At 46.1% G+C, this 27,086-nt stretch overlaps 1 protein-coding gene across 6 annotated transcripts in view; it reads right to left on the bottom strand.

Annotated features, from left to right (window-relative positions):
* PPP2R2B (protein phosphatase 2 regulatory subunit Bbeta) overlaps positions 1 to 27,086 on the bottom strand; it is a 443,356-nt gene that overhangs the window by 3,778 nt on the left and 412,492 nt on the right. For all 6 annotated transcript variants that reach the window (XM_066342763.1, XM_066342764.1, XM_066342762.1 and 3 more), the window contains one exon: positions 8,059 to 8,228. In XM_066342763.1, the coding sequence (XP_066198860.1) occupies positions 8,059 to 8,228 (170 nt within the window). The remainder of the gene's footprint in view (positions 1 to 8,058; positions 8,229 to 27,086) is intronic.

A 27,086-nucleotide genomic window follows, 5' to 3' on the forward strand; every position in this document is an offset into this window, starting at 1 on the left:
CAGTGGATAGAGCATCAGCCTGGCATATGGCTATCCTGGGTTCGATACCCAGTCAGGACACACAGAAGAAGCGACCATCTGCTTCTCTCCCCCACCCTCTCTCTTTCAACCCCTTCTCTCCCGCTTCCCCTCCCGCAGCCAGTGGCTCAGTTGGTTCAGGCGTCGCCCTGGGGTGCTGAAGATAGCTCGGTTGGTCTGAGTATCAACCCCAGATGGGGGTTTCCAGGTGGATCCCAGGCATGGTGCATGTGGGAGTCTGTCTCACTATCTCCTCTTCTCTCACTAATAATAATAATTAATAATAATAATAATAAAAACATTCTTTTGGTGTAAATGTGCCTTGATCCAGATGGTCCTGGTCTGAATCCAGGCTTGGCTTTTCCAGCTGTGGGATGTGAGGATGGGTTGGTGAGCTGCTTACATGGCTAGAGGAATCAAACAAACTTGCTTAGAAGGACAGTGGCACAGAGCACGGCCCGTTAAGTGGCGGGTTCCCATTTTCTAAGTTGATTCGTTCACAAGCATGAGAGAACACCATTCATGCAACAACTATTTATTGAGTGACTACTGTGTGCTTGGGATAGAGCAGTGAACAAAATACCCTTGGTGTGCTACCCAGTGTGGGGCAGATGGCCAGTTTACATGGGCCCTTTGTTCTGAGAAAGGAGGCAAGACTTCACACACAGCATCCCTGAGCCCACTGTGTTGCGATACGTCAGAGCATGAGGGCCAAGGCAGGGAGACCAGTTATACCCGGCTGGCAGACGTTGGCTTGGACCAAGGCAAAAGCCGTGGGGGGAAGTAATCAGATCCTTGACATGTTTGGAGGGAGAAGTGATGGGATTTGCTGATGGAGCAGCTGTGAAGTATGGAGAGAAAAACGGGTCAAGGATGGCTTGTGGACCTTCCTCAGAAGCACATGGAAGGTTGGAGTCGCCACGTTCATTTCTGGGTACGATAATTTGGAGATGTCTCCGTGAGAGGAACTGTCCAGAGTATTCTGATGCGGCAGGTGCTGTCCTGGAGCAGGTGGCACTCTCCCCTGTTCCTGTCTTTCAGTAAAATACACGCCGAGGTTGTCAGCTGAAAGTGAGGAAGGGGACAGGGGTGGCTGGGAAGGAGCAGACTTGCTGGGAGGCCCCGGGGGCTCCTGGACGTTGCTGGGTGTGAAGTTTAAGGAGACTGGTGAGAATGACTGGGTGTTCTTCTCCAGCTGCATTTAGCAACTCGGTGTCAGTGCCAGACAGGCAGGTGAGTGAGGCTCAGAGGGCGGCACCCTCGGGCCACTCTTTCTCCGAGGGAAAGCCTTTCTGAGCCCAGGAGTAGGGAGAGGAAATAATACTAGACGTCACAGTCTGCTAGCTTCTTATTAGGGGAATTTAGCCATAAAACCACCTTTGGATGTAAGGACTTCATTTACTTCATTTTATTTTATTTATTTTAAATCGATTTTAGAGAAAGGAGAGAGAAAGAATGGTGGGGAGGAATGGGAAGCATCAACCTGCTTTTCATATGTACCTTGACCGGACAAGCCCGGGGTCTTGAACTAATGACCTCAGTATTCAACTTTATCCACTGCGCCACCACAGGTCAGGCTCATTTGCTTCATTTTAATGGAGCATGAAGGTCAGGATATAATGTCACGTGTCCAGGATCACACAGGAAAGCAAATGACCGATCGGGAACTGAGCCCCAGCCTTCGGGTTCCGGAGCGCCCACTCGTGACTCCTCCATCCAGCTGCCTCCCCCACATGCTCTGCCTCGTTAGCCTCACCTGACATGGGGTCTCAGTCCTACCAGGAAGCCACGATAATGCGAGATGAGGCCCAGAGGGAGACCAAACTGGGTGACGGTAGAAGGATGTTATGAAAAGCATTGTTTCACTTTGTTTAGATTTTGAGGGATGGTTCCATCTCCCTTTTCTTGCAGCTGGGCCCCTTCTCTCCTCTTGACTGCAGACTTCTGCAGGATGCTGTTTTCAGAGGCCCAGCTGTGTGCTCAGTACTGCACGAAGGCGGGAGGTAAGATTCAGTCCATGTTGCATTACATGTTTTGGGTATGTGAAGGCTCCCTGTATCGCTAAGGCTGCAAATTAATTTCCTCCACCTTTGCTCTCTCGTTCCCCCAAGGCTCTGGGCCTTGCCAGGTATCTGCTTCAGTGCTATGGTGACAAGGGACTCCTCTGTGGTGGGGCTTTCGGTGGGGAGGGGGGGTGCCGGCGTGAGGCTTGTGTTCTGCACTTGGTGTCTCTGCTACAAATGAGCTCATTCTCTGCCACCTTTTGGGCATGTTGGAGGTGACTCAGAAGGCCATTTCTGCTTGGAGGGAGGAAAATTTTGAGTGATTGTTAAGAATTTTAGGGCAAAAAGAGGGCTGATTCTAGGTCTTGACCAGGGGTTGGCAGACTTTTTCTCTCCGGTGCCATAGAATAATGTTTGTGCTTTCCGGGCCATATGGCCTCTGGTGGCCTCTGCCCTGGTCATGCAGAAATAGCCACAGGTGACATACACACAGATGAGCAGAGTTGTGTTCCAGTAAAACTTTATTTACAATGGGTGGTGGACAGGATTGGCCTCTGGGTCCCGGTTTTGTTCACCCTGGTCTTGACTTTTCTCCTCCCTCCCCCAAAGCAGCACAGCCATCTTCTCAGAAGGTGATGGTGGTGTTCAGGGCATCAACTGGGGGTTGAACTTTTCTTCTGATGGCTGGAAGATCTTGACCTCAAGAACTGGTCTCATTTCTAGAAAGTAAGTCTAATGGTGGCCTTGTCTTGCCTTTGTCACTGACTTGTTTCTGGGCTGTGTGTAGTGGAGGGGGGGAGGGGGGAGAGGCGTTGGGCTTCAGGGGGAAGGATGCCAGGCTGGGAACGAATCCAGTGGGCAGTGGAAGCCAAGTCTGCTCTCCAGCTCTGCTGATGGAGGGAAGAGATGAGCAAAATAGATCCTCAGCCTCCCTGCCTTCCTTCCTCTGATCTGGTATGGGGCCCTTTAAGACAAGGCACAGATGGGAGCAGTCTCAGAGGGAGAAGTAGGTTTTGAAAGCTCCAGGTTACACAGGTTTCTGTAAGACAGTTCCTCTCAGAGTCCCACCGCGGTCAAAGGTTTGTGATATTATAAGAGGGGAATAAAATAGCCTTTTGCTTCACTTTAATCACCCAACTTTTGTCTTTTTTTTTTTTTTTTTTTTTTTTTGGTAAAAGTACCAAATATTGTCTATGAAATAATTAAGGTTTTGACAGGTAGGGAGGGGACAGAGCACTAGGTGTTTACCGAGGGCGGTGGGGTGCCTTTTAGGGCCTGACTCAGGCTGTCTGCTTCCCGTGAGCCTGCCCTGGCCCCTCACCATTCACCTTTGGCATTTTGCTTCTAGAAGCACCACAGGTGGGTAATAAGTGTCAAACTGTGTGGGCTTTGAAAGTGTGGGCCCATCAGCAGGAACCACACCACCAAGAACTTCACAAATGATCCTTTTAAAAAAATTTATTTTTCAAATACAGTTGACATGCAATCTTATATTGGTTTCAGGGGCCCAACATAGTGATTAGACATTTATATACCTCATGAAGTGGTCACCCCAATAAGCCTAGTACCCAATTGACACTGTACATACTTATTACAACATTACTGACTATATTTCCTATGCTGTCCTTTACCCTCAGTGATTTGCAACCACTGGTCCGTGGACTGGTTCAGATCTGTGAAAGAATTAGCCACGCTGGTGTTGTATAAAGACATATCAGGGCGGTGAACTCTTTCGTGGCCCAGCGGTTGAGAATCACTGCTCTATATCCCTGTGACTATCCGTAAGTGATTTCTGAATGACAAGTCAGGAAGAACTCAGGGGAAAACATCAGCTGAAGCATTATTTTCTCTTCCTCAGCATGGAAAGCTGAGGAAGCTCCTGCCTGCCCCCAGCTGGGAGCCTCTGAAGGAGAGGAACACCCAGGAGGAAAGGTATGCTGCGTTTACGTTCTGTTGTGAAAAAGCTTAGGCACCTAGGATGCACCCTCCTCCATCTGAGGTGAGAATAAGGTAAGAAACAGCTCGATGGCAGGGCAAGAAAGAACTTAAAACCCATCCTATGTGATGCTTCTCGCTCTCCAGGTTCCAACTACTATTTCTTTTCTGTGTTCCTGTTTGCTGCGTTTGGCCTTTCTGACACTCAGCCGAGTCTCCCAGGACAGAGGTTCTCAATTATGCACTCGTGAAAACCTGCTGCTGTGTAGTGAATGGTCTGCTGGTGAGGCCTAGCAAGAGGAAACGCTAGTGGTGTGTTTTTCTATTTCAGGGCTTGACAAAAGGGTCAGGGAGTATATATTTCAGGCTTTGTGGGCCACGTGGCCTCTGTCACCACCCCTCAGCTTTACCGTTGTAGCATGAAAGCAGCCATAGACAATGTGCAAAAACGATTGGGTATGGCTGTTTCAATAAAACTTTATTTACAAACACAGAAGTGGGGGCTGAATTTGGCTCACAGTTTGCCATACCCTGTTCTATTGGAAACCTTAAAAGCAGCTAATCATATTTACATCTACAGCTTCTTATGTATGGCAACGTGCTGAGCTCAGTGGATGTATAAAAATACACAGCAGGTGCACTGCCCAGCTCCCACCCAGGGCAGGCATTCGTAATTGAGTATGGCAGCGTTTCCCATTGGACCAGGGCTCACAGTCTTTTTCCAACAGTGTTCTAGACACTCAGTCAGCATTTATTTACCATCTCTGATATAGAGTATAAATGGAACAAAATTGCTTTGAGGGATGCCATCGAAGTTAAAATTCTGTGCTATTTCATTTCAATACATGTGCTTTGACACGTATTTCTCAGTGTTCTACGAAGGAGATTTCCAAGTCTTACCACTGGCTAAACAGCGTTTGAGAGCCATGATTTTTAAAATGGTGATTATTCTGTGTCACTGCCGTGTTTTAAAAGCCTTTCCTTAAAATGAAGGTACTGTTGCTCTCCCCACTGTGTCACCCAATCCACTTTTCTCTCACTGAGGTTCTCCAGCAGGCCTCGGCTCTGTCAGGACCACCCTCATGCAGGTTCTAGCTGCCACGGCCTTCTCTTGTGTGTTACGGCATGCGACAGCAGATGGTTTGGATGTGCAGCGGGGAGGAGCTCATTGTGTTGAGTGAAGATGAAGGGCTGTGAGTGAGAGCTTGGAGCAGGTGCTGGGCCCTTAGGTCTGAGTGTGCTTTGGGGGATCCTCAATATATAAGGGATGCTCTTTGAGCCACAGGGATAACCAAACTATCTCAACTCCATCTGTGACCTTGAATTCTAGTCCCCAGACCTTTTTACAGCACCCTCTGGAACTCACAATCATCAAAGTCCTTGGTGGCCTCCACCTCCTTTCTGAACTTTTCCTCCTCATTCTGATGGAAAGATCAGCCACCATGTGAGGAGCCTCTGGAAAAGCAGGACTTTTGTTCTCCTGTGACGGGGTGGCCTCCTTGGCCCTCTAGACAACTGTCCCTGCACATAGTCCTCACCTCCTTTGGGTCACGCCAACTAACTCAACTTCCTGCTACCCATCCTCTTCACAGTCCCCAGAGGTTCTTTGAGTCCCTCTGCCTGGAAACAACTCTAGCCCCTCACTCTTCCTGCCATCATCCTTCAGTGATTCAGATACTCGTGTCTCTCAGTTACTTGGCCTCATCATTTTCTCTGAGCTTTGTCCTTTGCTTTCTCGGTCATACTGTCATTCCTATGAGTGTATTCCTTTAACAAGTATTGCTCTATTGCTACTTCCTCACTTGATCAATCCTTCCAATCCATTGATCTGATGACTTCCCTCTGTGCATTATTTTTCTCCTTCCCTGCCTTAGAGTCAGTGGTCCATCATCACAATCACTCCCTTATTATCTATATATCTCCCACAAACTTGCCTCTCACTCTGTTTGGCAAAACCCCCATCACTGGTTAAATTGAACTTTCTGTCCTTTCCCACCTGTACCAAGCACGGGTGTGTGTGCCAGGCTGGGAGAAACACATAATCACACAGTGAGTCTCACTTTCAATCAATAAAATAAACCTCAAGTGGCGCCCCGAGCAACCTGACATTTCCCTCATCAGTTCATCCCTTTGATGACTATTTCACACCTTTTCTTCTTCCTCACTCAGCTGATGCCCTTATTTTACTGAGAAACTCGACATAGGAAGACACTGTGTTCTCATCACATAATTTACAAGTCTGCTGCCCCTGGAATGACAGGCTCTTCTCTCTGTGATGGATGAAGTGTCCATCTAAAGGCCAACTCTGCAATGGACTGGCCCCCCTCAAGGACTCTGTTCATTTAGCTGTCTCTCTCTCCACTGGCTGCTGCTTATCAGCATAAAACTTCCTTAAGCCTGTGTCCCATTTTTCTATCCCCCTTCTATTCACAGTCTGTCTTGAAGTGACTCCAACCAGACAATCATTTGTCACCCTACCTACACCTCTTTCACTGAGGTTACCGAGACTCTCCATGTTACTACATCCAATGGTCACATTTCATTGATTCAGCAACGGCACTTGGCAGTAGATTCCCTCCTCCTTGGGACACTTTCTTCAGTTTTCTTTCTGCCTGACAGGTCACTTCTCAAAATCTCTTGCCAAATCCACTTCCTTTACCCAACATGTAAACACTGAGGTCTCAGGGCATAGTTCCCAACCTCTTCCTTTCTCTCGTTATATTCATTTCCTACATGACCTTGTCCAGTCCTAGGGCTTTAAATACCCTCATATATTTTTCCTCTAGACTAGCTATATCCAGACTCACATTAAGCTGTCTATTGGCCATTTCTGAATGTTCAGCCAATTAAACATGTCCAAAATTAAACTCCACGACCTCCTTATCCAAATAGAATGGCAGCTTCACTTCGCTCAGGGCAAAAACCTTGGGAGTGATGCTTGGAAATGTATCAAGGCTCTGGCCAGCTCCATCGCTGATACTGTTATCTAAGCTACCAACACCCCTTGTCAGAATGTTTCAACAACTTCATCGCTGTTTTCTGTCTCCTCCCAGCACAACCAGAATATTTACTTTAAAATGTTAGTCGATGATGAAAATGTTCTGGAATTGGATAGTGGTAATGCTTCCACAACTCTGGGCACAGTCTGAAATGCACTGAATTGTGCACTGTGAGAGGGTGAACACCATGGTATGTGCACTATATCTCAAGAAGAAATATGTAAACCAAATTCCTCTGTCTAGAGTTCTCCACTTCTTTTTATCTAGCCCAAGACATTTCAAAATAAGACCAGTTTATTCCTGCCTCTTGACCTTTGTTTCCATTGCACTCTTGCCTGGAATTAGCTTCTCCAAATCCTTTCTTCCTCAAAGTCTAGTCTTTCTCTTTAAAAAAAAAACAAAAAAAACACACCAAAAACCATTCTAAACAACAGCCTTCTCCTTTGTCCTTTTGTCATTAAGTCTACAAACAATCTGGGCGATTCTTAAGCCCCAAACCTCCACACAGTCTGCCTGATCCTCTTCGCTCCACGTGCAGCAGCCAACGAACCTCGCAGGCCCTCCATCCTCTACCTGCATGCCACCGGCCGGCCCAAACAGCCCTCAGCGCCTCCTCCCTACGTTCCTTCAAACTGCACAGTGAAACACCATTCTGAACACTCCACATTTCTCCTGCTTCCAGGCCTTTCAACACACGACTCGAAGAATACAATTTTTCTGGCAAGGTCATGGTAATCAGGACTCAGCTGAGGGGTCACTTCTTCCGGAGAACCTTTCTCCCCAGGGTGGGGCTCCCAGCACTCAGTCTCGCCTCTTCCATTACCACACACCCACGTCCCTGTCCTCCTCTCTCCCAGCCTGTCAGCTCCAGCGGGGCAGGAGCATGTCTGTAGCTATGGTATTCATCGCACAGGAAGTGCTTGGTATGGGATTAAATTAAGTTCTGGCCCCTCCGTTTGCACCTTTGTCTTAAATTCAGTGGCACCCACAGGCTGTACCATTTTAATTTTTCTGCATTGTAATAAGCCTTTGTGGGCAGAGGCTGACTTGGAAGCCCACCCACCAAGGAAGTGTGCAGGACACGTGTGTGGAGTGGTGTGTACCTGGTAAGTCTCGATGGGGCGGTTTTCCATGTTGAGATCCCAGACTTTAACGGTCAGATAGTCCCTGGTCATGATATACCTCCCACTGTGGCTGAACTTCACATCCGAAATCGAAGAGATGATTTCAGAGAAAAATGACCTGTTGCTTGGATCTTCCGGCTCTTCAAAAACTGCAGGATGAAAGCAAGACAAGATAAATTTAGCACATACTTATCCATGGACTCTGACACGTTCAGGCTGCTGGTCTGACGGGGAGTCGGCTGGCATCTGTAGGGTGTAAGTTGCTAACAGAGCCCTGGCTGCAGACACAGCTGTCACTGGTTTCTGACTTTTCCATCTCCTGGGAGGACCGGCATGGGACCTGTCCCATCCACTCATTTGGCTCTGATCACTTCCAAGCTTCAGGCCTATGTATCCAAATGCTCTTCACATTTCCCCTTGTTTCTGGGTGTCACTCTACAAACTGAAACCCGGAGTCATCCTAGATGCTTAAATAAACAATGTTTTACAGCCTTACCAAGATACAACTTGTATACCATAAAATTTGCTTATTTAAAGATTGTATATAGCTCTGGTTTTTTTTTTTAGTATAATCACACAACCATCGTCACAATCAAAATTTAGAACATTTTCATCCACCCCCTCAAAAACGTACCATATCATTAGCAGTTACTCCCCCTTCCTTGTCCCTATAACCCCCAGGATACCCCTAATCTCTCTTCTGGTTTTGTGAAATTACCTATTTTGGAAATTCCCCATACATGGAATTGTACAGTGTGAGGCCTCTTGTGCCTGACCGGTTTCCTAGCGTTACGTTTCAAGTTCAGCCACGCCATAGCCTCCATCAGTACTTCATCCCTGTTCATGGCCGAATAGTAGTCCACAGTGCAAATATACTGCATTCTCCTTATTAGTTCATTAATTATAGACACTTTGGTTGTTTCTGCTTTTTGGCTATTATGAATATTCATGCACAAGTTTTTATATGGACATGTGTTTTTATATCCCCTGGATCACAATGTTTAATAATGGAGCTTTGCTGCCAGATTGCCATTTATTATTGGGTGATCTTGGGAAAATTTTACTGTGGCTGCAATGTTTTTTGTATACAGAGTGGGGCAATAATAGGTTTATAGTTTTTCGTGTGGAAAATACAGCAATTAATGAATACAAGAGTAAGCTGTGTTTTGCATACGCACGACTGTAAACCTAATTTGGCCCCATCCTGTATAGTGTTCATTTGCTCAGATACTTGGGCACCTACCATCTCTCAGTAGCTTCAGCTCCTTTCCACTTACAGGAATAAAAGACATGGCTCCACAGTTTGATACTGAGCCTGCAATAAGCTGCTTTGCCTTGTCTACTTTGATTTTGAACTTCTCTGGTTCAACTGAGTGCACAGAATATATCTTGATGTTTTCCATTCCTACGCTTTGCCTGATCAACCCTTCTTCATTGATTCAAATGCTTTATCTTTTACATATTATTGTATTTTAGGCCCAAATGATCTTTTCTCTGAAGCCCCTTCATACCTTGGTCTGGCTCATTCATTTAGCATGTGCTCAGGGACTCTCACAGTGAAACCATAATTTGGTGTGGGAATGCAGACTGGTGTAACCACTGTGGGAAACAGTACGGAGTTTCCTCAAAGAGTTAAAAGTGGAACTGCCTTTGACCCAGTAATCCCACTTCTGGGAATTAGTCTAAGAATCTTGAAACACTAATTCAAAAAGAATACATGCACCCCTATAGTTGCTGCAGTGTTATTTACAATAGCTAAGAAGCAACCGAAGTGCCCCACAGTAGATGAGTGGATAAAAAAGCTTTGGTACATTTACATTACATTCACAATGGAATACTACACGGCCATGAAAAGAAGGAACTCTTACCTTTTGCGACAACATGGAAGAACCTGGAGAGCATTATGCTAAGTGAAATTAGCTGGTCAGAGAAAGACAAATGCCATATGATCTCACTTTATGTGGAATCTAATGATCAAATTAAACTGATGAACAAAGCAGAAACAGGCATGGGTACGTGGAACAGACTGATGGCTGTCAGAGGGCGGGGTGAGAGGGGACTGGATGAAAGAAGGTGAAGAGGTTGGTCCAAACCCATAGACACAGACAACAGGGCGGTGACAGAGAGGGGTGGGGGAGGGGTGGAAAGAGACTAGGGCGGTGACAGAGAGGGGTGGGGGAGGGGTGGAAAGAGACTGGGGCAGAGGGCGAACAATGTGGTGTGCAGATGGTGTTTTACTGAGCCGTACACTGTTTGATTTTGCGAACCAGTGTCATCCCAATAAATTCAATTAATAAAAAAATTAATTTAATAATCCACGGGTTTGTCTTATCTCAATGAGGATGTGAACTTGAGGGCAGGATTTTGGTTTTGCTTATCTTTGTATTGAGAGTCTTACGTGCAAATATTCAATAAATATTTGTTGCTTGATTGGAACCAAAGCCAGACAAATTAATGAATTCTTTGCCTTCAGAGTGCTTAGCATATGCGATGTCAAGCTATACATATTTGCCAATATTCAATTATTTTTGATTCCCAACAATGGCATTTGAGTATGGTCTACTTACTGAGTCTTTGGTTCAGCCTAAACTTGTGATACAAACACCAGCCTGCAGGTTGCTGAGTGAACTTGCCCTCCAAAGCTCCCTATTTCCTGCCTGCTCAATGCACACACAGGATCAAATTCCAAGTAGAAAACCTAAGAATATAGAGTTCTCTTTCAAACCTTATTAAGCTACCAGTCAAAACAAATATACTTCTTTTCACAGAACCCTTTAAGAGAACAACAAAACAATGGATCAATCAGAATTGAACTTGAGAATTAAAAAAAACCCACTGGAACAGAAAACCATGAGCTCATTATAGGCTCTGACCAATGTCTCGGCCTGTGGTGTTATCTGTAGTATTTCGATCAGGCATTAACGAAGGCCCTCCCTGGCTTCTGATTGGAATCCTCCTAGATGAAAACTACATTTCCACATTAGCTTTGATTTAAGGCAATCTCATGAGGACTGAGGACTTAGAAACAGCATGCACATCCCAGGAAAAAGACATCTTAACAGAGAGGAGGGGGTCTTGAGGCTTGGTCAGCAGATGTATGGGCGGGGCCAGCTCAAGGCAGGAAGTGGGAAGGGCTTAAACGGCGCTGGAGTCCATCCTTCCTGCCTCTGTCACCAGCAGTTGACTTTTCCTTTAGTGCCCTGAGATTGTTTTCCCAGCTGCAAAAAAAAGTTATCTGTGGCTTGACACATATGCTTGGCACCTGGTAGGTTCTCAATGAATGTTAGTTGCTATTTTTATCATCATTAGCATGCACTGCTTCTGTATTGGCCAATCATGTTTCACTCAAATTCTTGAGAATTTGAGACCCAGGACTACAGAAATGGTGGGCTATTTAAATTACGTCAAGACTGCCTGACCAGGTGGTGATGCAGTGGATAGAGTGTCGGCCTGGGATGCTGAGGACCCAGGTGTAAAACCCTGAGTCGCCGGCTTGAGCCTGGGATCAGAGACATGACCTCATGGTTGCTGGCTTGAGCAGGGGGTCACTGGCTCAGTTGAAGACCTACAGTCAAAGCACGTATGAGAAAGCAATCACTGAACAACTAAGGTGCCACAACTGAGAGTTGATGCTTCTTATCTCTCTCTCTCCCTGCTTGACTGTCCCTCTCTCTCAATAAAATAAAATAAAACATGTAAAGACTGTTTACAAGGAACCTGTTCTCCAAACACGTGGCATATTGGGGGCCAATGTAGCAACACTGTGAGGCCTCAAAATGACACCCAGAAGACGAAAGTGAAATAAAAGGTAATTCTTTAATCAGCTCATAACTAATTATCTCTATTCCGTCCTCTTCTCACAGAGGATAACATTCCAGCACAGCACTTTGCAGTCCATGACCCTTCTATGCCTATCCAGGTTTAATGTCAGCTTCGTGGATTCTTTTCACTCACATTAAATAACATTTAATAGTGTTCATAATGACTATTACATTCTAGGCCCTGTGCTTCACAGGCTTTATCTCACTGCACCCTCATAACAATACTCTGGAGTAGGACTGATGAGTCCTTATTTAACAGGCGTGAAGAATAAAAGCACAGAGAGAGGTTTTGTAACCCACCCAAGGATACCCAGCTAGAACTGTGTTTTGAACAATGGGCTGACTTCAGAGTCTTTGTTCTTAATCATGACAGACTTCTGCCTTGTGCCATGAACAAGTAGAAGCTGTGAGAAGACTCCAGGGGAGACTCGATAGAACTACGGAATTGGAAAGCTGGAATGGCTCCGAATGACTAGTCCCACACTATCCTTTTTCTACAAAGTCCACTTCAAAACCCTAAGAGGCATGGTTTCTACACCAAGCACTCATGAGTTCAAGCCAGACATGACTGCGGGCAAGAATGAGGTGGGAACCCCAGGCCCCCACTGAGACCCTCGCCATGAGCAGCCCAGCCCCCATGCCATCTCTCACCCCCCAGCTCTAGTCCCTGTGGCCTGTAAGCAGGAGGCAACCTTTTCTCCCACTGTCCCTTTATCTCAGCTTATGGACCCGGACATTTCATTTCTTTCATTTGTCTCCTCTAATAGACCACAAACTCTACAAGGGCAGGGTCCCCCCCCTCCATCACTTTTGTTCTGCTCTGATCCTTGGAACATAGGAGGTGCTCAGTAAATATGTGTTGAGTGAATATCGACTGCCACCATTTTGATCTCAAGTGAAAATAATACCTCCCTATTAATTTAAATAGGTCCTAAATAACTCCTAAGCAATGCTTTCTTCACTGCAAATTTGTTTCTTTGAGGTCCTTGAAAAGAATGAAAAAAATACATGCCATAGGAAGTCATCTGTGACTCAAGGTTTTTATTAATTCAGGCTGAGTAATGATTTGTGAGCTATTGAAGTATTGTATTTTTTGTGGACGGATGTTCAACACTTAGCACATTACCTAGAACATACAAAGAAACAGCATTGGTTGGAGGGACGCATGCCAGGCCCTGTACTAAATGCCAAGGACCCAAGGAAGAAGGTGGACCCAGCTTTACTCTCATGGGACTCACGTCTTGAGGAAGAGACAAAATGTTAAACAATGACACAAATGCTGTTCCGGGCGTGAGTGGGATTTTACTGTATTCACAGAGGGGAATAAAGGCGCCAGGGAAGCAGCAGTTAGTGACAAGCAAATGGAACATCACTGTGTGTTCCGTGTAAGTTACTGAAAGCGTGGTACAAAAGGACCTACTGCTTGAGTGACAGATCTTGAGACAAATCAAACTTGGTATTTCTCCTGGAGCCCCTTGGCTTGGCATCAGAAATCCTGCTGACTGGCAGGGTTTCCAGCTAGCTTCCAGAAAAGAAAGATATCAAGAGAAGACCGGAAGGGAACCATAGTGGAGCGAAGATGGCTTTGGTCCCTTTGTGAGGAAGCAGTCTGGATGAGAATCCTGATGGTCCACATCTAGTCGCTCGGGATGTGTCAGATTCATCGCAAGGAGGGAGCGTGTATCTTGTATTATCTTGGATAATAGCAGTAACAAAGCATGATAATGACATCTGCACCATCTCTTGATCCCCATGCTTTGCAGGCACTATCCCATTTAACACTCAAACTCAGGAGGAAGGTCCTCTGACTGCCCTTACTTATAGATGAGACTGAGCAGGAGAGGCTGCATCACCTGTCCAGGATCATGCAGCTCAAGAGCAGTAGAGGTGGGCTTTCGACTGACCAGCTGTCGGCCAGTTTTGCTGCCAACACAGCCAGGCCTGCTGTGCTTTGTAAACGTCACCTCTCTGTTCAAACAGTCCAGTTAAACTGGGCGCCCTCGTGTTCCAGCTAGACCTTGTGCCTCAGCTCCCCCTCGCTTCCTCCTGTGCGAGGGAGGAAAGAACGTCATGGGGTCTTGGAAAGAACGTGGGATCTTGGAAAGAACGTCAGACTGGGGCCAGGATTGCTGGGTTGGAATCCAGTCTGGACCCAAACTAGCTGGTTTTTAACAACACTTCCTGTCTGTTGAGTCCTTAGGCCGTGTGCCTTATGTGTATTAACTCATTCAATATTCATAGATATTATTTCCCTTTTCCACAAATCAGCCCAGTCAGTCAACTCAGGCACAGAGCTTCTATAGCTAGTCGGAGGCAAAGCCAGGATTTGAACTTGGTCCGCTTCTTGCTATGCTCCTAACCTCTGTCCCACTGCCTCTCCTTTGAATGCCTGGGCAACTGTCAACTCCGGAGCCCTGTTTCCCTGTGTGTAATATGAAAGAGGCAGGATTGCCAACCAGCTCCCTCTCAGCTCTTAGATGAGAAGGTCTGTAAAAGTCCACTCTTCTTATCTTTCACTTTCCCTCTACTGGTCCCTGTGGCTGTAGGGTGGCCTTCCCAAAGTGCCGTCAGCAGCATGACCTGCCTACGGTACAGCAGGTATTCCAGATCCTGAGGTCAGCGTGCTTGGGAAACTCCTGCCTGGTCTGGGGGACTGAGAATGTAACCTGCTCACTAAAGGTGCTGAGAAGTCCTGCAGGGAAAAAAAGAACATTCTTTGCTCCAGGTTTCTAAACCTTTGTACTGTTGAATTTTGGGCCAAATAATTCTTTGTTGTTGGAGTGTTACAGGAGGTGTAGCGACATCCCTGGCCTCTACCCACTAAATCTGCAATCCCCAGCTGTGATAACCAAGTGTAGTTATCACATACTCAGACAGCACCAGCTGTGCCCGAGGGGGCATGGTTGTCCATGGCTTCAGTCTGCTTTCAAATCTTATTTGCTCACAGCTCTTCCCTTCCCACTATTACATTTTAATTTATTTATTTATAGAAAACCACTTGCAGCCCAGTGTTTCTCTAGTACAGAGTTGCTTACAACACACTTTGGGTGGCAATATTATAGTCAAAAGCAACTGATACTTTTAAATTCCACAGGCTCTACAGTAGTGCCCTTTATCTGTGGGAGTTTATGCTCTAAGACCCCCAGTGGATGCCTGAAACCATGAATAGTACTGAACACTGTCTATACTATGGTTTTTCCTCTATGTACACACTATGATCAAGTTTAATTTATAAATTAGGCTAAGTAAGAGATGAACAACAATAAGCTAGAACAATATACTGCAATAAAAGTTACGTGACTATGATCGCTATCTCAAAAAAATGTCATAGTGTACTGAACACACAGCGTGGATACACTCAATAAGGGGATGGTTTATGCACAGGTAGGATGGACCAGGTCCACACTCAACTCGGAACCGTGCACAATTCAAAATTTATGACTTGTTCATTTCTGGAATTTTTCATTTAGTATTTTAGGACTGCTATTAAGCACAGGTAACCGAAACCATGGAAAGCTAAACTGAGGATGAGGGGGAAACACTGTATTAAGTGTCCTGGGCAGACACTGCTGTGTGCTGTTATGTGTGCAGAGACCAATAGGTCTCCACAGAACTGAAAGGATCTCGTGTCTGGTGCTGTCCTCCAGGGTGCTTGACACAGGGCTCTTCACCTGAAAGGGTTCAGATGACAAGGAATAGATGAGGCCCCAGAGTCCTGGGAAAGAGTGGAAACCACAAATAAGAGGAAGTGTTAAGACGAAAACTGCCAACTTTAGAGAAACCTGAAGCTAAAACTACATTCATTACAACTGGGTTGAGAATGGCCAGGAAGCAGGCAGTGTGCTGGCCGGTGGGAGAGTCCCGGAACAGAAGAGAGCACGGAGGGGGACCACAGGGAAAGGCTGTCTCTGGGGGGGGCGCCTTCCCCTGGGCCTCACACTGGACACTGCATGGGGACTCACGCCCACGCTGAAGGGCCAGGAGGGCACCCCAGGCCACAAAGCCGATCCTGACGGCTTCCTCACACTCCATCCCATACGGGGTGGTGGCTAAGAGTGTAGGCTACTCCAAGCTTAGCAGGCTTGGATTGAACCCGGGCTCTGTTGCTTTAAGTCACGAAGCCTTGGATAGGTGGCTTGGCTCCTTCCAAGCTTCCTTCTCTGTCAAGTGCAGATTAGAGGAGTGTATACCTTCTGTGCTGGTCGTGGAACAGCTGAGCGCTTTCATGTCAGGCACCTGCACTGTGCCCGTGCCCAGAAACACAGGGAAGTCAGCGGCAGTGCACACGTGTGTGCTGTGTAAGGCAAGCTTCGTATGAGACGAGTCCAAAAGCCCGAGGTGTTTTTCCACTGGGGCCAGATCTGAAGAGCTACCAGTTGTAAATTGATTTCTAGGTCTCCGAACTGGGCTGTCACACAGACACACAATAGCTTGACTCTGGACCCATCAATGGAAAGTCACCTTTATTGGTACAAGTGTGCTGCATTTGGTGCCGAACAATGTCCCCTCTGCCCTGGCTTTGATGATTCAGGCAAACGAGAGGGAGAGTACAGGAAACTAGGCAGGGGAATGGGAAGGTTTGTTCTTGATAGAAAAGGAACCACGCACAGGGTTTTAAATTGCTTGCTTCTGTTGACATGTCTTCTATACAGAGAAGCGGGCGTGCTTTTCCATTTGGAGACCTGATCGGCAGTCTCCCCATAACAGGGACACACAACTGGCAATTTTCCTACAGAGCGAGGCAGATGGCAATTTTCCTTCAGAGATAAGCATGCAACAGCTTTGCCCCTGGAGAGAAAAGGCTTGGCAATTGAGATGCAGCCAGTAATTTATACTATACAGAAGACACATCCAACAATTTTTGCCCAATGAGAGAAACGGCCAATGATTTTTCCCACAGAGAGTAAGAACTCCCTCAGATGGATGATGCTGGCCTCTATCCAGCTGAGGACAGCGAGAGAAGAAGTTTAAGATTTAATTAGTGGCTACTGTACTACCATGGGCCTCATGATATTGTCTCTAGACATAGGCTGGAGACGGGGAACTTGGATCACACTAAGACTCAGAGGATTCTGAATTGGGAAACAATTATGCCATGTTGTTAAACCCAAATGTCAATAGTGAACAAGGATAGCAACACAATACATAGTATCATGGAGAATGAGCAGTTAAACTAGAAGGGACTACATTGGTCCCTATTGCATAGCCATTTTCAAAATACTTCTATATATATTATACTTCATAAATATCTCCAAGTAATTATTCAAAGTTAAAGAATAATGTCTAAAACTTATTTTTCCAGATAGAAAAAAAAAGGGATCAAAATGCCCTGGGTAGAGAAATGATAGACAGTCTGTGCTGGGGTGATCAGGGCTGGAGTGACCAGGTAAAACTTAAGAACGTGTCAAACCAAATGATCAATTGATCAATAAGCTCTGGATAGGAGAAGTCAGCAAACTTGTAAAGAGTCAGATAGTAAATGTTTTAGGCTTTGCCAGTCATTTGGTCCTTGTTGCTTTGCATCTGTAGTGTGAAAGCAGCATAGCCACAATGTACACAGATGAGTGTGTATTCAATAAAGGTTCTACTTAGGGACACTGAAATGTCAACTGCAGCTAATTTTCATGTGTCATGAAACAGTATTCTTTTGATTTTTGTTCAATCATTTGAAAATGTAATAGCCTCATTCTGAAAGAACAAAGTTGAAAGTATCATGCTTTCTGACATCAAACTATACTACAAGGCTATTATAATCAAAATAGCATGGTATAGGTATAAAAACAGACGTGTAATCAATAGAACAGAGTAGAAAGTCCAGAAATAAACCCAAACCTATATGATTAATCTACAACAAAGAATGTAAGAATATACAATGGGGTAAAGACAGTCTCTTTGATAAACAGTGTTGGGGAAACTGGACAGATACATGCAAAAAAATATGAACCTAGACCACTTTATTACACCATATACAAGAAAAAACTAAAAATGGACTAAAGACTTAAATGTAAGACTTGAAACCATAAAAATCCTACAAGAAAACATAGGCAGTAAACACCCTGACATCACTCTTTAGTAATATTTTTGTGGCTTATGTCTCCTCGAACAGGGGAAACAAAAAATAAACAAATGGGACTACATTGAACTAAAACTTTTTACACAACAAAGGAAACCATCAATAAAATGAAAAGACAAATTATTGAATGGGAGGAAATATTCATCAATGATACACCTGACAGAGGGTTAACACCCAAACTATATAAGGAACTCATACAACTCAACATCAAAATAACCACAAACAATCTGATTAAAAATACATGAAGGACCTGAATAGACATTTCTCCCAAGAGGACATGCAGAAGGCCAATGGACATATGAAAAGATGCTCAACTTCACTAATCACCAGGGAAATGCAAATTAAAATTACAATGAGCTTTCATCTCACACCTGTCAGAATGGCTATCATCAATAAATCAACAAACAGCAAGTGCTGGGGAGGAGGCCGAGAAAAGGAAACCCTCATGCTCTATTGGTAGGACTGCCGATGGGTGGAGCCACCAATCTGCAATGAAAACCAGTATGAAGGTTCCTCAAGAAATTAAAACTAGAACTGCCACATCACCCAGCAATTCTAAGAATTTATCCGAAGGAGACAGAACACTAATTTGAAACAATATATACCCCTCTATGCTCACTGCAACATTATTTAAGTAGCCAAAACACTGCAACCTAAGTGCCCATCAGTAAAAGAATGAATAAAGAAAAAGTGGTACATACATTCAATCATGAAAAAAGAATGAAATTTTGCCATTTGTGACAGCACGGATGGGCCTGGAGGGGGTTCAGTGAAATAAGTCAGAGAAAGACACATACCATATGGTTTCATTTATATGTGGAATCTAAAACACAAAATAAATGCGCAAACAAAACAGAAACATACTCATAGATTCAGAGCACAAATTGATGGTTCCCGGATGAGAGGGTTTGGGGAGATGAGTGAAAAAGGAGAAGGGATTGAAGAAATACAAATAGCTAGAGGTGGATTTAAAGGCGGGCACACCAGGCACGTGGTGACCTGGGCCCCGACTTCTGAGGGGCCCAGCAAAACCCCAACTTTACACTTCTTTTTAATGACACCAAGTTTAGTTTCATATGTGCAATTTTAACATTAATAGTACATAATATTTTTGATTTATTTAAAAATGTGGTTAACATGTATTTTTATTTTCTCTGTTTCTCTCTTTTTTTCAAGGGGCCTAATTTTTTCTTCTGCACCCAGGGCCTCAACTGACCTTAATCTGCTTCTGCAAATAGCCAGCTATAAAAAAAAACCACCACGGGGATGTACACGACAACATGGGGAATACAGTCGATAATCTTGTAATAACTATGCATGGTGTCACATGGGTACTGGACTTGTTGGGGTGATCACCTCATAAGCTACAAAAATAGCTAATCACTATGTTGGACAACTGAAACTGATATAAGATTGTATGTCAGCTGTAATAGAAAAACAAAAAAATAAAAATGAACATGCCTAGTTTCTTAATAAAGTATTTGATTATAGAAAATCAAAAGGAGAACAGCCTCATTCTTTGCTAGAGTTGTGCAGAAGCTGGTGATGGGCGAGATTTGGCCAGCAGACCATAGTTTGTTACCTCCAGATGATGTTTGGGGGGTAGGAGGAGTGTTTGCTATGTGTGGGCAGTGAAATAAGCATAAATAGTTAGAGGCAATACATTTTTAGGGGATGGTGGGACCCTACAACTGGTGACACAGAGGCCACTGGTCAGTAGACTGCAGGTCACTTTCCGCAGGCTTGTCTTCGGCTGGCACAGGAGACACGAGTGGATTCCGGAGTGGGACACATTCAGGCTAGAACCTGTGCTCCCCCATTTACAAGCTGGACCGTCTTTGTCAATTTTCTGCACCATCATCTTTAAAGTACAGAGATCAATTCCCGTTCTGCATGGTGAATAGAATCAAAGGAGGTAACAGCAGATCAAGACACCTAGTGCAGGGCCTGGCACACGGTCAGAAGCCAGCAGATACCAGCGCCTCTCTCTTCACCTGTGTGCTGCGTGGCTGAGAGGGGCTGGGCTTGGGCTGAGCCACACGGACCAGGTCCCTGTGCTCTTTGTACTTCCTTCAACAAAGAGGCAGCCCACTTATCATGGCAGGCAGCTATTTTTTTTTTCTTAAAGGAAGAAAAGTTTCCCATTTCCTCTGTGGTAATCAGAATAAAGCCTCCCCCACCCCGCCCTCATCCCAAAGATGTCCACACTCCAATCCCCAGAACATGTGAATACATTACATGGCAAAGGGGGAATTAGGCGTGTAAATTACCTGACCTTAAAATAGGGGAGATTGTGCTGGATTATCTGATGTGCCCAATGTAACGATCAGGGTCTTTAGGAGTAAAAGAAGGCAGGACGGTCAGTGTCAGAGTGACACATTGTGAGAAGGACCCCACAGCCATCGCCGGCTTTGAAGCAGGAGGCAAGGGGCCAGGAGCCGAGGCGGGCGGCTGCCCCTAGGATCTGGCACAGGGTCAGAAGGGAACGACTCTGCTCTGGAGCCTCCAGGAAGGAGCGTAGCCCTGAAGATGCCGTGATGTTAGCCCAGTGAGACCTACTTTGGATTTATGACCTCCAGAACTGTAAGATAATTCTGCATTGTTTTAAGTCACTAAATCTATAGCATTTGTTATAGCAGCAATAGGAAGTTATATCTCCTCTTTTCCCATGTTGCCAACAAAGTGTGGTGGGTGGGGGACGAGTCTCTGGGCTGCATCTCTCATCTGGGGCCCCCGGGGCAGCGCTCTCTCCGGCAGGTCCCTGCAGAGCCCGCGCTCCGCCACAGCTGGCCGGGAGGGCAGGCCAGAACGGGCTGTGCTGCCACGGGCTGCGACAGGTGCGCTGCCTGCGAGGGAGCTGTGGACCACCCGAGCTCAGCTGCCCTCCCTCCTGGCATTTCTGCTGCCATAGCCCAGAGAAACTAGAATACAGCAGCTGCAGAGACAGAGCAAGTGGAGCACCAGGGTTTAAGGAGAACACGAGATTGCGTGTCATCCTGCGGTGTGCTGGGTAACTCTGCCCAGAGTGACGCCACCACCCCGCTCAGACACCTATAGGGACTCTCTCCATTGCCAATACCCAACAGCCCCACCCCCTTGGCCTGGCACGTGGGGCCCTTTCATCTGTTCTCCAGTGTTAGCACCCACTTCTCTCCGGCTCAAATACTCCAGGTGGCCCAACTGGCCTACTGATCATGTGCACTAGAGTTGGAGAGTTCCTGCCTCTGGGTCCCAGGCAGGCAGTGAAATGGATCACACGTGTCTGGGCACACAATAGGGAGTGGTAGGGTCTGTGGCAAGCTCAAGGGTCCATACTCTATATAGCTGGCAGTTTCCCCTCAGCAAGAGTGATTGCTGCCATGCAGGAATATGGATCTAGCAGAGCCAGGTGGTCTCATTTGTAAAGTCTAAATTTCCTTTAGCAAATAATTAAAAAAAGTTTTAGGCCCTGGCTGGTTGCTCAGTGCAGGAAGTATTGTCCCGGCATGCCGAGGTCACAGGTTTGATCCCTGGTCAGAGAACATAGGAGAAGCAATCAATGAGTATAGAACTAACTGAAACAACTAAGTGGAATAGCAAGTTGATGCCTCTCTCTCTCTCTCTCCCTCCCCCACCCCTAAACCAATCTGCGTGGTCAAATATAAGTGCTCAGTAAAGCCACGAGGGCTGTAGTTTGTGGCTTCTAATATGGATGGCCAGTTTCTCTGGAGCACGCAGCATGTGTTGGGACTTGGACCATGTTCATTCCCCTCCTGCCTCAGTCAGTCAGATTACAGAATACCACGGACTGGGCTCAGATGCAACAGGATGTTCTCACCGTCCTAGAGGCTGCAAGTCTGAGAGGAGGGTGCCCATGCAGCCAGGTCCTGGTGAGGGCACCCTTCTGGGTTGCAGATGGCCATTTTCTATTGTACCCACATAGCAGAGGGGTTGAGAGGGCTCTCTGGGGTCCTGTATAAGGGCATTCTTCCCATTCATGAGCATTCTAGCCTCTGACCTCATCACCTCCCAAAGGCCCCACCTCCAAATGCCAGCACACTGCTGCGCAGGACTTTATACGAATTTGGAGGAATACACGCATTCAGCCAGAATATCCCGTCTCTGCTCCCCTGTTCCTCTGACTCCTGTTCAACCTTCAGACCTCACTGTCTCTTCCAGGGAGCCTCCTTCAGTCACCTCAGCCCCTGACATCCTTTCCTTCCTCTTACTGGTCAATTTGGCCACCTTCTGTCCTTTTCCCCCTTATTATATATTATTCAGAGCATACAAGGCGCTAAGCATCCGAGTTCAGGAAACAGGAGCACTAATGTAAACAGCAGCACAGGGTCCCTGCCAGGCACCGAACGGGGCAAGAATGATCTCTATCTCACAGCCGAGGACACGGAGGCTTGGAGTCACTGGGACTCGAAGGACCACACGCTCCCCGAGTGAGGATGGCACCCTGCAGGCTCATGAGCCCCGGTCTTCATGAGCCCTTTCTCCTGGACAAGCTTCAGCTAGAATCCACACTCCAGAGACAGGGGAAGTGAAAACCCGTGTTTGGCTGTGGCATACCTGCCGATCTAAAGGCTGAATCTGGGTCACCATCCACAGACAGGCTTATTAACTGGGGGCCTGTCTGTCCTTCCTTCGGGAGGAATAATCATTTATTAAGGGGCCGGTGTCTTTTTTGAGACCTGTCACTCTGGAGAGATGTGATGGGAGGGGCTCTGAGCATGCGCTCTCCAGCAGGCGGCGGGAAAGGGAGGCGGCGCCAGTCCAGACGGGATGATTAGTTGGCAGTGGGCGTCTCGACAGGAGCCTAATGAAGGAACCTGGGAGCAGGCGAGGCCCGGCTTCACAAGCACGTGTATTCGGTCTTTCATTCCATTAACATCCATCTCTGTACGGTGGGCGAGTGGCAGAGGTCGAGGGCTTGGGGCCTCCTCCTGGGGTATGACACGTCCCTATAGCCAGCAGGTTCCAGGGACATAAGGGCAGTGTCCCCAGGCCCCTGGCCCACTCTATACATCACAGGTTAGACACTTCTCGTCTCTCCCCACTCTGCCTTTCTCTCTCTCTCCCTCTGCTCCCTCCCTCCTTCTCTTACTTCCCAGCAGGAAGCTTTCTGGACCTGCTGCAGGGCTCAGCCTCCCTGGGGAGCCTCTGCCCAGGTGGAGGCGGCCCTGAGCGCGTGGCCGTTATTCGGGGTGCTTGCAGGGAAGCTGGTTGTCATGGCACCGCCGAGGCCAGGGCTGCATGCCCGAGATGTCCCAGTTTTCTAGGCTGTGTGACAATCACTGCAGGGGGACGCATGCATACAGAGAGGACAGAGGAGCAGCTCCCTGCTGACAGTAATCTTTCAGAGCAAGGTGAGGGGTCCACAGCTGAGTGGGAGGGTCCGTCTTGACATGGGCTGAGCTCAGTTTGAAGAGGGACCCTGGCATAGACTGGTCACTGCTCGTTGTCTCCTCGTGGCTCTGGTGCTGTGCCTCTGTGTTCCCAGCGCTGGCTCCTAACACAATGACAGTCAGCCCTGTCCCTGAGGGTTCCTGGAACTTGCAAACGTGGAACAGTAATAGCTACCACGTTGGAGTAGACAGAGCAATAACCTCTTATCTGCTGGGCACTGTGCTGGATAGACTCAATATGTGATAGTCCATTCCACTCCCACAATGTATTTTTTTTTTTTTTAATAAATGAAGAAATGAGGTTCTGAGAGTCATGTGCCCTCACCCCAGGACAAGAAGGGGCAGAGCTAGGAAAAAGCCCAGCTTCAGCTCTATGGCTGAGCGCGACACCTCCAAGGGCAAGGTCCCAATGAAATGACGGAACCACATTCAAGAATTAAACCTCATTGGTTTGGGCTTTATATGCTGTGTGCTCTCACCAGTCACAGAGAATTAGCCAGAGTGATGTCTGTTTATGGACCTAACACAGTGTGCCAGGGGCAATGTGGAGAAGTCACCGAACGGAGCACCTGATTACCTGCTAGGTCCTCCCACTGGCTACAGAGGTATCATTAGCACATGGCTGTCCTTCCCCTCCAGTGTCCCTGGGAACTTGAAGCCTCTGTGCTTGGATGCAGAAAGAGGACATATTTTGCAGTCATGAAAAAATAAAGGCTTTATTCTTCAGCAAGTACTTTTGCTTCATGCATTGGTCACGGGGAAGGAGGGATGGTCTGTCACCTGTCCCCATTTTGAATCTGGCTGGAGAGTAAGGTTTCTCCATCTCCACTGTGTCTCATGCAGTGCATGTTTGGTGTGCCATCCGTAGATGCTCAGGGAAAGTGGGGACCCCGGTGTGCTGACTTCCTGAAGCCACGCTCCACAGGTGAAATGCCTGTGTTCTTCTCTCTCCCAGTACCTGACCCACCCAGATGCCTCCGCCTCAGACCTAGTAGGGGAGGATGGGAAGAGTTTTTAGGCATCGTCTATCAACAGCTTCCACCATGAGTTTGAATCCAGGCTCTACCTAGGATTCCATCTCTGACTTTGTATAAATGAGTTGCTTTTTTGAGTCTCCAATTACTCATCTCTAAGTCTGAATTCATGGATCATTGGGGTAAGAATACTCATAAATGCTGAGTGCTTATGCTGGGCCAGGCATGAGCTCATTCACCCCTCACCATAAGGCAATAATGCAGCCTCATTACTGTCCTGCGTTGATAGAGGGAGACACAGAAGCTTAGAGAAGTTGAGGCCATGTTCCCCATACCTGGTTTGTCTGACACTGCTGACCTCTGTCCATCCTTATTCAAGCCAAGTTTCCAACCATAAGAGTCTCACAAATACCTGTAACTGGTCTTTATAATTTAGCTTCTTGGACCTCAAAGGGGCTAGGAACTTCATATCTGAAAGCCACTAGATGGCTTTTGATGATTGCTGACAGTTGTTCGATTAGATTTGGCATTGTCCAAAAAGTCAAATCGTTTCCTCTTTCCCAGTGTCTGCCCCTTCTGTCACCTCTCTCCTTCCCACCAGCCCCTTAGGTCTCCGGGACAGTTGAGTTCGAAACAACCACTTCCTTCTCTGAACTTTGAGAGCAGAGTTCTCAAGTTTTGGTCAGGATATAAACATCATGGTTCAGAACACCACAAAATATGATATCATCCTTTAAGTAGGTTCTTATATACAACTTGGTACTAAATAATCTATTATTTTGTACTGGAGTCTATTGTATAGACCATACATGTTTCAGGAAGACTTCTAGGAGAAAAGTTTAAAATCGAGCAAATTCTGAGTTTTAGCTTACTGGTATTTAATTTTTCCTAGAAGTATGGAGAAACTTACACCCAATGTCACTATTCCTTTACACACTTGGTTTAACAACCAAGGCACCAGCATACTGTGAGACATATCACCTTTTATCTGATGTTAGATCTTTTATAAATATGTCTCATATCACTCATTCATTCAGTCATCCCTTCTTCCCTCTCCTCCATTCATTCAGTATAACTTAGCATCCTTGATATGTCAGGCGCTGTTCCATGAACACTTCTACCATTTAACAAACTTCATAGGGGCTAGCAACTATATGTTGCATTAATACAAACTTGTAGTTTTGTGGCCCTACAATGACATGAATATAAAAGATCCTCAGTGAATGGGGACTGGAAAATACAATACATTAATCAGAACTTTGGAGAATACCTAGGACACAGCTGGGGTGCCACTTGGCATTATAGTCCATTTGAACGGGTTAACACGGTATTTGGCATAAACATGATTTAGTCAGCATTTTCTCTTTGATATTGGGAATCTATTATACATTTCAATAAACTTTATATCTGAAACATTTCATAATTTCACATCCTCTCGTCCTACTATGATAAGTACACTCAACCAGTAACTGCCTCTTATAAGTCTTTCTACCCATTGTGTGTTTAGTGTGATAAGGTGCCAAGGAACTGCAAAATTGTTAACAGTATTTTAAAAGGAAGAGGTAGGCCCCCTTACCCCTCCTTTCTGAGGAAGAAAAACAAGAAGAATGCAAGAAGGAGAGCTTGCAGGGGCAAAAGTCAGCTAGTCATAGTTTAACTATTTTCTATAGTTCTCTCTGGAAGAACTGATGCCACTTGCTAGACAGAGCAAAGAAGATAGAACCTATCTGAAAGCCCCTTCCTCTTCTCCTTTCTTAAAAGCCTTTAGAAAACAATGTTTACATACCTTAATTAAAAATTTCTACACTAACCCTGACTCACTCTCCCATCCTGGAGTCATAAGAGTGAGGTATACCTCTAGACAAAGGGATCACGAGCCCCCCTCCGCCCCCCTACCTTCGGCATGAAAACCTGTATTCTGTAACATCTTATATGCTAATAATCATCATTTTGAAATTCTTTGTATGTACAAAACTTGTAAAATAAGCAAGCAGGGACTAGCTTTAGACTTCCTAATAAGCTAACCCCAACACTCTTAGCAAAAGTAACTTCATTTAGCTTCTCTCATCCTAAACTAAACATTTCCCACTATTGTGGCGACAGGGATAGGTTGTAAATCTTAGAAGGTTTGGGAATGTCTTTGTCAGGCATGTAAAACATCACTACCGTGTTATCTTATGGTCTTAGTGTATAGGAATGTTTTTTCCTTTTGATAGATCCTATACATAAACATTATAACAAGACAGCAAAAATTCAATAAGCGGACGTCAGAGTAATGGCGGGGTAGGAAGCGATACCGATAAATCTCCCCCAAAACTCAACAAGATTTTCAACCAGAAACAGAAAAACCTATACTTGGAGCCTCCAGATGATTCGCAATACACCCGAAGGTATGGTCGAGTGAAAAATTGGCTAAATATATAACCAAACCCCGAAGGAAATAAGGAGTAAGAAATGCTCCGCCTTCCTCACTAACCTAAACAGGGCGGCTTTCTCTGGTAACTGTGAATATAGAAATGGAGGCGGGCAAAGGGGGTGAATAGATCCAGGCCGCGGCACAAACGGCCGAACCAGGCTGTGGCACGGAGATCCAAGCCGAGGAAAAACTGATCCTGTGGCAACCCGGGCAATACAAGCTAACACTCGCGCCAAACCCAAACAAAGAAAGACAAGCGGGGCAGCCATTTTACCCGGTCTCCTGGTCTGTGTGCAGTTAGTGGGCGAGAGATTTCTTCCTAAGCCTCGGAAG

The sequence above is a fragment of the Saccopteryx leptura genome, chromosome 6 (genome assembly GCF_036850995.1).
Source record: "Saccopteryx leptura isolate mSacLep1 chromosome 6, mSacLep1_pri_phased_curated, whole genome shotgun sequence".
Classification (NCBI taxonomy): domain Eukaryota; kingdom Metazoa; phylum Chordata; class Mammalia; order Chiroptera; family Emballonuridae; genus Saccopteryx; species Saccopteryx leptura.